Below are 13859 nucleotides of genomic sequence, written 5' to 3'. Positions count from 1 at the left end.
TTTTGTTGCCAATGCTTTCGGTGTTTTGTTCATGAAGTCCTTGCCTACTCCTATGTCTTGGATGGTTTTGCCTAGATTTTCCTCTAGGGTTTTTATGGTGCCAGGTCTTATGTTTAAGTCTTTAATCCATCTGGAGTTAATTTTGGTGTAAGGTGTCAGGAAGGGGTCCAGTTTCTGCTTTCTGCACATGGCTAGCCAGTTTTCCCAACACCATTTGTTGAACAGGGAATCCTTTCCCTATTGCTTGTTTTTGTCAGGTTTATCAAAGATTGTATGGTTGTAGATATGTTGTGTTGCCTCCGATGCCTCTGTTCTGTTCCATTGGTCTTTATCTCTGTTTTGGTACCAGTACCATGCTGTTTTGATTACTGCAGCCTTGTACTATAGTTTGAAATCCGGTAGGCTGATGCCCCCCGCTGTGTTCTTTTTGCTTAGAATTGACTTGGCTATGCGGGCTCTCTTTTGGTTCCATATGAAGTTCATGGTGGTTTTTTCCAGTTCTGTGAAGAAAGTCAATGGTAGCTTGATGGGTATAGCATTGATTCTGTAAATTACTTTGGACAGTACAGCCATTTTTACGATATTAATTCTTCCTAACCATGAAAATGGAATGTTTCTCCATCTGTTTGTGTCCTCTCTGATTTCGTTGAGCAGTGGTTTGTAGTTTTCCTTGAAGAGGTCCCTTACGTTCCTTGTGAGTTGTATTCCAAGGTATTTTATTTTTTTGTAGCAATTGTGAATGGCAGTTCGTTCTTGATTTGGCTTTCTTTAAGTCTGTTATTGGTGTAGAGGAAGGCTTGTGATTTTTGCACATTGATTTTATATCCTGAGACTTTGCTGAAGTTGCTTATCAGTTTCAGGAGTTTTTGGGCTGAGGCGATGGGGTCTTCTAGGTATACTATCATGTCCGTCTACAAATAGAGACAATTTGGCTTCCACCTTTCCTATTTAAATACCCTTTATTTCTTTTTCTTGCCTGATTGCTGTGGCTAGAACTTCCAGTACTATATTGAATAGGAGTGGTGACAGAGGGCATCCTTGTCTAGTGCCGAATTTCAAAGGGAATGCTTCCAGTTTTTGCCCATTAAGTATATTGGCTGTTGGTTTGTCATAAATAGCTTTTATTACTTTGAGATACATTCCCTCAATACCGAGTTTATTGAGGGTTTTTAGCATAAAGGGCTGTTGAATTTTGTCAAATGCCTTCTCTGCATCAATTGAGATAATCATTGATTTTCTTTCAAAGAGTGGTTTTTGTTTTTGGTTCTGTTTATGTGGTGAATTACGTTTATAGACTTGCATATGTTGAACCAGCCTTGCATCCCCGGGATGAATCCTACTTGATCATGATGAATACGTTTTTTTATTTGCTGTTGCAATCGGCTTGCCAATATTTTATTGAAGATTTTTGCATCTACGTTCATCATGGATATTGGCCTGAAGTTTTCTTTTCTTGTTGGGTCTCTGCCGGGTTTTGGTAACAGGATGATATTGGTCTCAAAGAATGATTTGGGAAGGATTCCTTCTTTTTGGATTACTTGAAATAGTTTCAGAAGGAATGGTACCAGCTCCTCTTTGTGTGTCTGCTAGAATTTGGCTGTGAACCCGTCTGGACCTGGGCTTTTTTTGTGTGGTAGGCTCTTAATTGCTGCCTCGACTTCAGACCTTGTTATTGGTCTATTCATAGTTTCAGCTTCCTCCTGATTTAGGCTTGGGAGGACACAGGAGTCCAGGAATTTATCCATTTCTTCCAGGTTTACTAGTTTATGTGCATAGAGTTGTTTGTAATATTCTCTGATGATGCTTTAAATTTCTGTGGAATCTGTGGTGATTTCCCCTTTATCATTTTTTATTGCATCTATTTGGTTGTTCTCTCTTTTCTTTTTAATCAATCTGGCTAGTGGTCTGTCTATTTTATTGATCTTTTCAAAAAACCAGCTCTTGGATTTATTGATTTTTTGAAGGGTTTTTCGTGTCTCAATCTCCTTCAGTTCATCTCTGATCTTAGTTATTTCTTGTCTTCTGCTGGATTTTGAGATTTTTTGATCTTGCTCCTCTAGTTCTTTCAATTTTGACGATAGGGTGTCAATTTTGGATCTCTCCATTCTCCTCATATGGGCACTTATTGCTATATATTTTCCTCTAGAGACTGCTTTAAATGTGTCCCAGAGATTCTGGCATGTTGTGTCTTCGTTCTCATTGGTTTCGAAGAACTTCTTTATTTCTGCCTTCATTTCGTTGTTTATCCAGTCAACATTCAAGAGCCAGTTGTTCAGTTTCCATGAAGCTGTGCGATTCTGGGTCGGTTTCTGAATTCTGAGTTCTAACTTGATTGCACTATGGTCTGAGAGGCTGTTTGTTATGATTTCAGTTGTTTTGCATTTGCTGAGCAGTGCTTTACTTCCAATTATGTGGTCAATTTTAGAGTAGGTGTGATGTGGTGCTGAGAAGAATGTATATTCTGTGGATTTCGGGTGGAGAGTTCTGGAAATGTCTATCAGATTTGCTTGCTCCAGGTCTGAGTTCAAGCCCTGGATATCCTTGTTGATTTTCTATCTGGTTGATCTGTCTAATATTGACAGTGGAGTGTTAAAGTCTCCCCCCTTATTATTGTGTGGGAGTCTAAGTCTCTTTGTAAGTCATTAAGAACTTGCCTTATGTATCTGGGTGCTCCTGTATTGGGTCCATATACGTTTAGGATCGTTAGCTCTTCTTGTTGTATCGATCCTTTTACCATTATGTAATGGCCTTCTTTGTCTCTTTTGATCTTTGTTGCTTTAAGGTCTATTTTATCAGAGATGATAATTGCAACTCATGCTTTTTTTTTTGCTCTCCATTTGCTTGGTAAATCTTCCTCCATCCCTTTATTTTGAGCCTTTGTGTATCCTTGCATGTGAGATGGGTTTCCTGGATACAGCACACTGATGGGTTTTGGATTTTTATCCAATTTGCCAGTCTGTGTCTTTTGATTGGTGCATTTAGTCCATTTACATTTAGGGTTAATATTGTTATGTGTGAATTTGATACTGCCCATTTTGATGCTAGCTGGCTGTTTTGCCCGTTAGTTGTTGTAGGTTCTTCATTATGTTGATGCTCTTTAGCATTTAGTGTGATTTTGGAATGGCTGGTACTGGTTGTTCCTTTCTATGTGTAGTGCCTCTTTCAGGAGCTCTTGTAAAGCAGGCCTGGTGGTGACAAAATCTCTGAGTACTTGCTTGTTCGCAAAGGATTTTATTTTTCCTTCACTTCTGAAGCTCAGTTTGGCTGGATATGAAATTCTGGGTTGAAAGTTCTTTTCCTTAAGGATGTTGAAGATTGGCCCCCACTCTCTTCTGGCTTGTAGAGTTTCTGCCGAGAGATCTGCTGTGAGTCTGATGGGCTTCCCTTAGTGGGTGACCCGACCTTTCTCCCTGGCTGCCCTTAGTATTTTCTCCTTTATTTCAACCTTGTTGAATCTGACGATTATGTGCCTTGGGGTTGCTCTTCTTGTGGAATATCTTTGTGGTGTTCTCTGTATTTCCTGCAATTGCGTGTTGGCCTGTCTTGCTAGGTGGGGGAAATTTTCCTGCATAATGTCCTGAAGAGTATTTTCCAGCTTGGATTCATTCTCTTCGTCACATTCTGGTACACCTATCAAACGTAGGTTAGGTCTCTTCACATAGTCCCACATTTCTTGGAGACTTTGTTCATTCCTTTTTGCGCTTTTTTCTCTAATCTTGGTTTCTCGTTTTATTTCATTGAGTTGATCTTCGACTTCTGATATTCTTTCTTCTGCTTGGTCAATTCGGCTACTGAAACTTGTGCATGCTTCGCGAAACTCTCGTATTGTGTTTTTCAGCTCCTTTAATTCATATTCCTCTCTAAGTTATCCATTCTTATTATCATTTCCTGGAATCTTTTTTCAAGGTTCTTAGTGTCTTTGCATTGATTTAAAACATGTTCTTTTAGCTCACAAAAGTTTCTCATTATCCACCTTCTGAAGTCTAATTCCGTTATTTCGTCACAGTCATTCTCCATCCAGCTTTGTTCCCTTGCTGGTGAGGAGTTTTGGTTCTTTCTAGGAGGCGAGGTGTTCTGGTTTCGGGTGTTTTCCTCCTTTTTGCGCTGGTTTCTTCCCATCTTTGTGGATTTATCCACCTGTCGTCTGTGTAGTTGCTGAGTTTTCGATTGGGCCTCTGAGTGGACACCCAGATTGTTGATGATGAAGTATTTCTGTTACTTGGTTTTCCTTCTACCAGTCTAGCCCCTTCACTGTACGACTGCTGAGGTCCACTCCAGGCCCTGCTTGTCTGGGGTGCACCTATAGGAGCTGCGGAACAGTAAGGGATGCTACCAGTTTCCTTTTCTGCTATCTTTGTCCCAGATTGATGCCTGCCAAATGTCAGTCTTTTGGATATAGACGGCTCAGGGAGCTGCTTGGGGAGACAGTCTGTACTTTATAGGAGCTCAAGTGCTGAGCTGTGAGCTCTGTTGTTCATTCAGGGCTGTTAGGCTGCTATGTTTAATTCTGCTGCAACATAACTCATTAAAAAACCCTTTTTTTCTCAGATGCTCTGCGTGGTGGAGGTTGGGGCTTTCCTTGTGAGTGTCCGCCGCACTGTCCTGCCCAGCTAGGAGGCAGTCTAGTCACTATTTGCCTGCCGAGGCTCTGCCCTGCTGGTGTGAGGTTTGCCCTGTTGCTGCAGGCTCTGCCCTTCTGCTGCGGTCTCCGCCCTGCTGCCACAGGCTACGCCCTGGGGTGGAGTCTCTCTGTTGTAGCAGGTTGCCTCGGCAACGGCAGGCTGCGTCAGCAATGGGCGTGTACCTCAGTAGGGGCGGTTTCCCTCAGTAATGGCGGACGCCCCTCCCCCACAGAGCTGTGGCCTCAGGGAACCTCTCCACGGGGAGCGTTTGGAATCGCCATTTTGTTTGTCCCATTGCGCTATCCCAAATGCTGTGACCCTGGAATCTCCTGGGCTGGCTCACTGCCCACGTCCCGTTCAGTCAAGTTCAGCCCTCCCAAGTCTCAGGCGCCGGCCCAACAGGGCACCCGGACGAGCGCGCTTTGTGGGGAGCGCTGTGGAGCGTCGCCACAGAGCGGGCCACCGCTGCACTGGCCACCGGCTGCGCCAGGCAAAACCTCTGCCTGGCGTTCCGCGTCTCCTCTATACCTAGGAATTTCCCCGCGGCAACAAAGATCCGTCTGGAAATGCGGCCCTCACTCACCCCCTCCGCGCATTGACCGCGAGCTTCAATCCTGGGTTGTTCTCACAGCGCCATCTTGAGTCCTCCCGCAATTTTACTTCTTTATGCCTAGTGCTCCATTAGCGGAACACTAAGCTTGTGGGAGTTATTTATGTCCTACTGTCCAAGGTCATCACCAAGGTCTGATTTTTGACACACACACACACACACACACACACACACACACACACACACAAATTGCAACCTCCAGCATAAATGGGTTAACGAGTATCAGAATTTTCTCAGAGAAAATAACAAGATGGTTTTGGTGAAGGAAAAAATGTTCTCAACCTTCAAGTTAGTAAACCATAAATTTTTGTAATGTGGAAAAGATAAATAGCAAAGATTGTCAACTCTTCCAAACACTGTTTTTGGTGTTTCAAAAGACCCCATGCCTATCTGTCAGAATCCAAAAGAATGTACTAGGAAAGAGTTTAGTCAAGAGTAACAACATCTTATAAGCCCCAAACTCACAACCTTTAGAAATGATTTTTTAAAACACACTGTTTTTCCATTTTGTACAATTCACTGTAAAACAGGCCATTTATCAGAATATACTTCAATCCATAACAAAAATTTTACAATCTAAACTCTGAATCAAACATTTTATAGGTGTTTTCTAAACTTCTACTCTAATTTGATCTAGGGTTCCCAGAAAAAAACATATTCTGGTACAACTGGAACATGTCATGAGAGAATTTTGGTTACTATTAAAACTGATGCTTTCAGGTAGTAATTTCAAGAGTGAATCACAATATTATAAACTGATTCTACTCCTGTTTTACATCCTAGTTGTAAGGGAGAAATAATATCAACAGGAGCCGTCCTATTTCACAAGGCTGTTCCAAGGAACAAATCAGAGAGTAACTAAAGAGTTCTTAAGAAACTGTTAAGTGTGCTCAAATATAAGAGATTATATTAGCATTGTTATAAGCTGAATGAATTTGTTTTCTTTCCATTAATGAAATTCTTTAATAATGGTAACTGGCCAAAATTAAGTCCAGAACAGTTATTTTAAGAAAAAGATCATTAGCTTATCAGTCTGATTTCTTCGGCCTGGCAATCAGCTCTCCATTAACCCATCCTACCCTACCAACATTACCTTCACAGTGCCACAAAAACAAGCTTCTTGTTCTTATTAGGATTTTTCCTCAAACAAATCTTTACTTTTCAGGTACTGTTGCTGGCCTTCGGTTTCAGCCTACTTCAAAGTACATTTCAATCTCTTCATGATCTTTTCTAACTTAATAGTACTTCTCATCATAAACTAGTAAAATAAGTACCACATTAAAAGCTTTACAAATAATTTGTCTTACAACTTATCTATAAACAATAGGATGTACAAAATCATACAGGATACTACTAACCACATGACATACACTCATGAGAATACTAATGGTATTCATTCATTTTTTAAAAAGATGCTTAACATTTAACTATGTTCAAAGTATTGTGCTGGAAGTGGGGATACAGTGGTGAATGTCAGAAACAGCCTCAGGAGTTTGAATTACAGTGAATGTTACAGTTTAACCAACAGGTGCTTACAAAGGTCATGTTCATCATTACTAAATTATTAACCCATCATTCAAGAAAGTCAATCTTAAACCAGGCATGGTAGCTCACGCCTGTAATCCCAGCACTTTGGGAGGCTGAGGTGGGTGGATCACCTGAGGTCAGGAGTTCAAGATCAGCCAGGCCAACATGGTGAAACCCTGTCTATTAAAAAAGAAAAAGAAAGAAAGTCAATCTTATAAAAAGAACATTGTGAAAAATAACTTGAGATCATGTAATATATAATACAGTTGTTTTCTGTATCTGTGGGATTCCACATCTGGGGATTCAACCAACCTTGTATAGAAAATATTTGGAGGAGGAGGGGCACAGTGGCTAATGCCTGTAAATCCCAGCACTTTGGGAGGCCCAGGCAGGCAGATCACGAGGTCAAGATATCGAAACCATCCTGGCCAACACAGTGAAACCCTCTGTCTACTACAAATGCAAAAATTAGCTGTGTGTGGTGGTGCATGCCTGTAATCCCAGCTACTCGGGAGGCTGAGGCAGGAGAATCGCTTGAACCCAGGAGGTGGAGATTGCAGTGAGCTGAGATCACACCATTGCACAAAGTGAGACTCTATCTCGAAGAAAAAAAAAAGAAAACATTTGGAGGAAAAAGACTGAGTCTGTACTGAATGTGTACAGACTTTTTCTCGTGTTATGATTCCCTAAGCATAATAACTATTTACATAGCACCTACATAATATTAGGTATAATAAGTAATCTAGAAATGAATGATTTAAGCACATCAGAAGATGTGCACAGGTTATGTGAAATGCTATGACATTTTATAACAGGAACTTGAGCATCTTGGACTTTGGTATTTATATTTGCAGGAGGTCCTGAAACCAATTCCCCATTGATGCCAAGGGATGACTGTATACATTTTCTCCTTTCTACTTATTTATTATATGGGGGAAAGCTTCTTGTTTCCACAATTACTAAATTATTTCTCAATTTCAATTTCAAATTAGTCCAAAGGAAAAATTAACTTTTTATACCAATAGGAAATATTATTGCTGAAAGTTAAATTATAGGTTCAGATTTTTTCAGGGATCTCTTTGCTTAAAGTATGACTGACACTAGTGTGATATTAGACCCTCATAAGCAAACACTTGTTGAACTGTGTAATTAAGCAGCCCTGGACCCCGGGAAAATGCATATCTCCATCACTTAAAACCTATGAGAATTCTGTCTCAGTTTCTTGTCCTATATAATAATACTTAATACTTCTTAAGAGCTTAACACGGTATGTGGCACATACTCAGTGTTCATCAGCAGTTAGCAATTCTTGTCACGATTAAAGCAATGTAATTCCTAAATATTCATGGCATAAAGCCAAGCTTCTTCTAGTTAGGCTCTCTAGCCTGGTGACAGAGCAAGACTCGGTCTCAAGAAAAGAAAAAAAAGAGAGAGAGAAAAGAAAATGTTCTGCACTATGTCCTAAAATATTTATTAACATAAAACTAAAGAATATATCTCAAATAGTTTTCAATAATCTTATTCCATAATTATAGCTTTAAAAGACATATAAAATCTTCAGGGTAATTTTTTTTTCTTTGAGACAGTCTCGCTCTGTCTCCCAAGTTGAAGTGCAGTGGTGTGATCTCGGCTCACAGCAACCTCTGCTTCTCAGGTTCAATCGATTCTCCTCCCTCAGCCTCCCGAGTAGCTGGGATTACAGGCACCCACCACTTGTAGTAGAGATGGTTCTTCACCATGTTGGCCAGACTGATCTCAAACTCCCAACCTCAGGTGATCCGCCCGCCTCGGCCTCCCAAAGTACTGGGATTACAGGTATGAGTCACCACGCCTGGCCCCAGAGTAATTTTTAAACACAACTTTTAAAAAAATTCTTGGCAGATAAATTTCTTAGGTCATTTATTTTTGTGAACTAACACTTTAAAATATTTTCTATACAAGGTTGGTTGAATCCCCAGATGTGGAATCCCACAGATACAGAAAACAACTGTATTATGTATTACATTATCTCAAGTTATTTTTCACAATGCTCTTTTTATAAGATTGACTTTCTTGAATGACGGGGTAATAATGAAGATGACCTTTGCAAGCACCTGTTGGTTAAACTATAACATTCACTGTAATACTAACTCCTGAGGGTAGGGGTGTTTGTGACATTCACGACTGTATCCCCACTTCCAGAACAGTGCTTTGAACATAGTAAATGCTAAGCATTTACTATTCCTCACGCCTAACATCTCCCCAAATCCATAACAGATAGGAAAATATTTCCAGGGATGTAAATCAATATCTTATTAATTTGAAGATGTGTTTAAATAAGCATTCAAATATAATTTCTGAAATTTAGAAAGTCCCAGACAATGCTTCAAACTATAGAAAATCAGTAAAGAAGTTTCTCCACAAAAGCAAATTTAGGCTTTATTTTCTCAGTAAGGTACTCATGTGATTACTACACCTCTTGCTAAAAGTGAAAAGAAATTCAATTTTTTTCTGATTAAATTGGTCTAAATGTACTTTTTGTGACAAGGGGGCTTACTGCTAAGCCATTCTAGTCTCAAAGGAAACATGTAAATAAAAGCATACGTTCAAATATGCAATATATTTAAACCTTTCTATGAACTTCTTTCTCACTGCAATTTATATATATTATTCACCTCTAAAATAGTGATCCTCAACTAGAAGTTGTTTTGGTCCCCTGGACACATTTAACATATTAAATAATGTCTGGAAACATTTTTTATTCCTACTATGGGAAGAGGAAGTGTGATGATGCTCTTGGCCTCTAGGGGGAAGGAACTGGGGATTGTGGTAAATATCCTGGAATACACAGGGTAACACTACACAAAGACTTGTCCCATCCAAACTGTCAATAACGCTAAGATTGATAAATCCTGCTCTACAACAACTCTTAATGCTTCTATAGATTCCACTCATTTCTGAATACGAAGAAACTCCTGGCTATGTGATCTTGGGCATCTTATTTTACCTTTCAAAGCCTCAGTTTTACCAGTTGTAAAATGGGGACATTTTATAACTGTTGTTAAATGAGATAATAAAAGATTAACAGAACCTGGCACATAACAAAGGACAGTTATAGTTACTATTTCTCATATCTGACCGTTACCTATGCTCTTTTCTCTCTTGGAATGGTCTATTTTATGTTTACTGATGTTAGTACTGTATATTCACAACCATAAAAACAACCTAAAATTTTTTATTTATAAAACATGTATGAATGTTCTCCATTAAATTGTATCATTTTTCCATACCATTTCCTACCTACATTTGCCACCAACTAATAGAACAAATACAACCCATAATAATTTATCTTAGCTAAATTCATGTTATTTCAACAATCAGAAATCTAAAACTAAAAGAAAGGTTTCAACATTTATTGAAAACCATTTATCTTAAATTCAAGATGCAATTTAAAAGATAAGTGCTGCTTTGGGAGGCCGAGGCGGGTGGATTATGAGGTCAAGAGGTCGAGACCATCCTGGTTAACATGGTGAAACCCCGTCTCTACTAAAAATACAAAAATCAGCTGGGCATGGTGGCATGTGCCTATAGTCCCAGCTACTCGGGAGGCTGAGGCAGGAGAACTGCTTGAACCCAGGAGGCGGAGGTTGCAGTGAGCCGAGATCGCACCATTGTACCACTCCAGCCTGGGTAACGAGTGAAACTCTGTCTCAAAAAAAAAAAAGAAAAAGAAAAAAAAAAAGATAAATGCTGACATTTAAGTTAATATCAACTTAATGGTCTGTCTAAAAATATGCATTTTGAAGATATTTTTAAAAATTGAAAATAATATTCATAATACAAATTGCAGGTTACAGAGCATCCCAATGGTGTGAATAACAATTTGTATCAACTCACTTGTCTTATAATAAAAATAATCGTGAAACCATGAAGTATACTTGAAAACAAAATTAAATCATTTCAGGCATCTCCTGAAATAAAATGTGATTACTACATTCTATAAATTTAAATCATTTATCATTAATATGAAAATGTCCCAGGATAGAGTAACTCAAGTAATATCTGTGTGAGGAATTGGCTGGGTGAGGTGGCTCACGCTGATACACACAGCACTTTGGGAGGCTAAGGCAGGTGCATCATGAGATCAGGAGTTCAAGACCAGCCTGGCCAATAAGGTGAAACCCCATCTATACTAAAAAATACAAAAATTAGCTGGGCGCAGTGATGGGCGCCTGTAATCCCAACTACTCAGGAGGCTGAGGCAGGAGAATCATTTGAACGTGGACGGCAAAGGTTGCAATGAGCCAAGATCACGTCGCTGTACTCCATTGTGGGCGACAGTGAGACTCTGTTGGAATCATTTAGAAAAATGAAGACTAACACTGAAGTTTACAGAAAGGAAGCTCAAAATAAAACAAAAAACATCCTAAATGTAAATTCTGTGTTGGTGTTTTAAAAATACTGTGCAGGTGAAACAAAAAAAGAAAATAATTTCTAAGTGTTTTATAAGTAATGAATGACCAAACGCCTACATTTAATTAAGTAAAATAAAATTAGTGCCAAACATCTTTCCCAAAAACCAAACCATCTAAGGTTTTAAGATATTTTTGTATTTTCCATTAGGAAATTTAAAAACTGAGAAATTTCACTTTAATTAAATGTCGTTTAGTAATTCCAAATATTATTGTAACAATAGTTGAAAATGTTTTGAGACAGAAGAAGAGAGGTGCTAGAAGTGAACAAGAAAAATAATAGGCAAGTCCCTACCTGAACCAACTGGAGAGGAGCCAACACTGAGACTCTGTAAACTTCCATTCCTGAGCAATGTAGGAGATTTCTGCAGACTAGAGCTTGTTATGCTTCCTGCAGCTGATGCTACAGATGATGTTGGTGAAGCAGAAGAAACTGAGAGATGAGAAACATTCTCTTGATTTTTGTTTCCTTTGGGTCTACCAGGCCCATGTTTACTTTGTTTATTTCCTTTCCTTTTCTTTTCTTTTACAGTTTCTTCTTCGATGCCAGAACTTTGAGCCCGCTTATATCCTGCTGTAGGAAGGCTGGAATTACCCAAATCTCCAGGTGAATTTTCAAAGCTTTTAGGCTGTGAAATAATAGCTGAGGTTGAAGGGAGGCCAATTAAGGAACCAAAACTATTGACCCCCCCTTCCTGGCTACCAGACTCTCCTTTATGTACATCTTTGGTTGCAGATGACTGTTGGGAGTGAGTGTAACTGTCATTACGCAGATCTGAGTCTGTAAAGCTCAGGAAATCCTGAGGAGACTGCACTGAACTTCCAGAAGATGATTTTACACTGCCTGGAGTTCCTGAAAAATTGCCTGTAGTAAAAAAAAAAAAAAAAAAAGGCGGGGGGGGTAGAAAAGAGAAAAAATTTGGATGCAAAGTTCCCATAAGCAGTACACAAGCTATAATCATTAAAGAGAAGAGAGGGTTAAAAAAAAATTAACTACAAAACTTAGGACATCCGTATATTAAGATTTAAAAACTTATTACTGAAACCAAATTTATCCCTAAAATTACCTATATTTGTCATTTCATAGATATTATTAAATATTTACTATGGAATTGCAAGCTATTAAACAATTATTAAGATGTAAGATATGCTTTATTTCACCTACCTTTTGCCACAGCAACATTCCACAATTCTCCCCCAAATACCTCATGTACAGCTGAGGAAGGACTAAAGAACAGTAGCCTCCTTTCTACAGTCATGCATGAAGACCTAACAAGACTCTCATTTGACTCTAAGTATCTACGGAATTTTTTTTTGAATATTGAAGATATGACTGAAAATGTTCCCAGTACACAGTAAGAACCTAAAGACATTTCCTAGGTTATGAGTTCTACATTTTAAGACACACCAATGATTGTTATTGTTCAGCTGAATCTACAACAGAAAATGGATTTGATAAAATAGTGATCATATGGAATCTAATCTATACCTCACATTCTCCCAATCCATTTCTCATGGAACTTCATAAAGAAACCAGCTATCACTGCTTATTCTCTCTTTGAAGAACCTAGTACCCTATAACGCCATTCTAAGATACAAGAACTTTAGGCCAGGCTTGGTGGCTCACACCTGTAATCCCAGCACTTTGGGAGACTGAGTTGGGTGGATCATGAGGTCAGGAATTTGAGACCAGCCTGACCAACATGGTAAAATACCATTTCTACCAAAAATACAAAAACTAGCCATGCATGGTGGCACACGCCTGTAATCCCAGCTACTTAGGAGGCTGGGGACAGAATTGGTCGAACCCGGGAGTCAGAGGTTGCAGTGAACTGAGATCCCACCACTGCACTCCAACCTGGGCAACAAAGCGAAGCTCTGTCTTTTTTTTAAAATAAAAAAAAAGAAAAGAAAAGAACCTTAAGATTCTTAGTTGCCTGGCAGAAAACTACGATGGCCTGGGATAAAACAGGTTTGCACTACCATCCCATTCCATCAAACCCTCCTTGTGTCTGCCCAATGAAGGAAAAAGTATTTAGAATCCATTATGACTACACATCTATTATGCTTCATAAAACCAAACTACATCATATTTTAATTTTTTTGGAAACAAAATCCAAAGTATTTTATTGGAGTGGAAAGGAAATTTCAAGCTAAGTGTTAAATTTCATTGCATAGCACATTCACAAGTAATCACACATAAACCCAACTAAATATTTGCAGAGATTTATATCCTTGCATACAAGAAAAAAATTTTTAGCTCAAGTCCCAAGGTTTTGATTTTTTAAATTGTAATCCTTTCTGAAACAGCTTATTTAAAAAGAATATTTAGTAGTTCTAAAACTCTTTTAAGACTACATCTATTTTAATAATTTACAAAATTATTTATACCTGTGTGGGAATTTTAAGGCTATGTCTATATTTAAAACATACATATTAAGAAGCATGTACATTTCATTAATCATTTAAAGATAACTACAAATTACCATGTAATGAGTAATTATATAGAAGTTCATTATTATTCATTCTGATTTGTTACCATCTGTCTCTGTTCCACACATTTTTGTTTTTACAGCTGTTTTTAAAACCTCACTACAGTGTAGCAGATACTTGAAAATATTTAACATATGCAATACTGTTTTGTTTGTT

General features: G+C 38.6%; 1 protein-coding gene across 50 annotated transcripts in view; it reads right to left on the bottom strand.

The window, feature by feature from the left end:
* The window catches only part of MLLT10 (MLLT10 histone lysine methyltransferase DOT1L cofactor), a 245921-nt gene that overhangs the window by 66005 nt on the left and 166057 nt on the right, over positions 1–13859 (bottom strand). For all 50 annotated transcript variants that reach the window (XR_013519574.1, XR_004745526.3, XR_013519576.1 and 47 more), the window contains one exon: positions 11506–12075. Coding sequence is in view for 40 of the 50 variants with exons in the window: in XM_035306915.3 (XP_035162806.1) it covers positions 11506–12075 (570 nt within the window). In the remaining 10 variants the exon portion in view is untranslated. The remainder of the gene's footprint in view (positions 1–11505; positions 12076–13859) is intronic.

This window comes from Callithrix jacchus, chromosome 7, assembly GCF_049354715.1.
Source record: "Callithrix jacchus isolate 240 chromosome 7, calJac240_pri, whole genome shotgun sequence".
NCBI lineage: Eukaryota > Metazoa > Chordata > Mammalia > Primates > Cebidae > Callithrix > Callithrix jacchus.
Note: the sequence above shows the minus strand (reverse complement) of the source record. Positions and strands in the feature narration are given on the sequence as shown.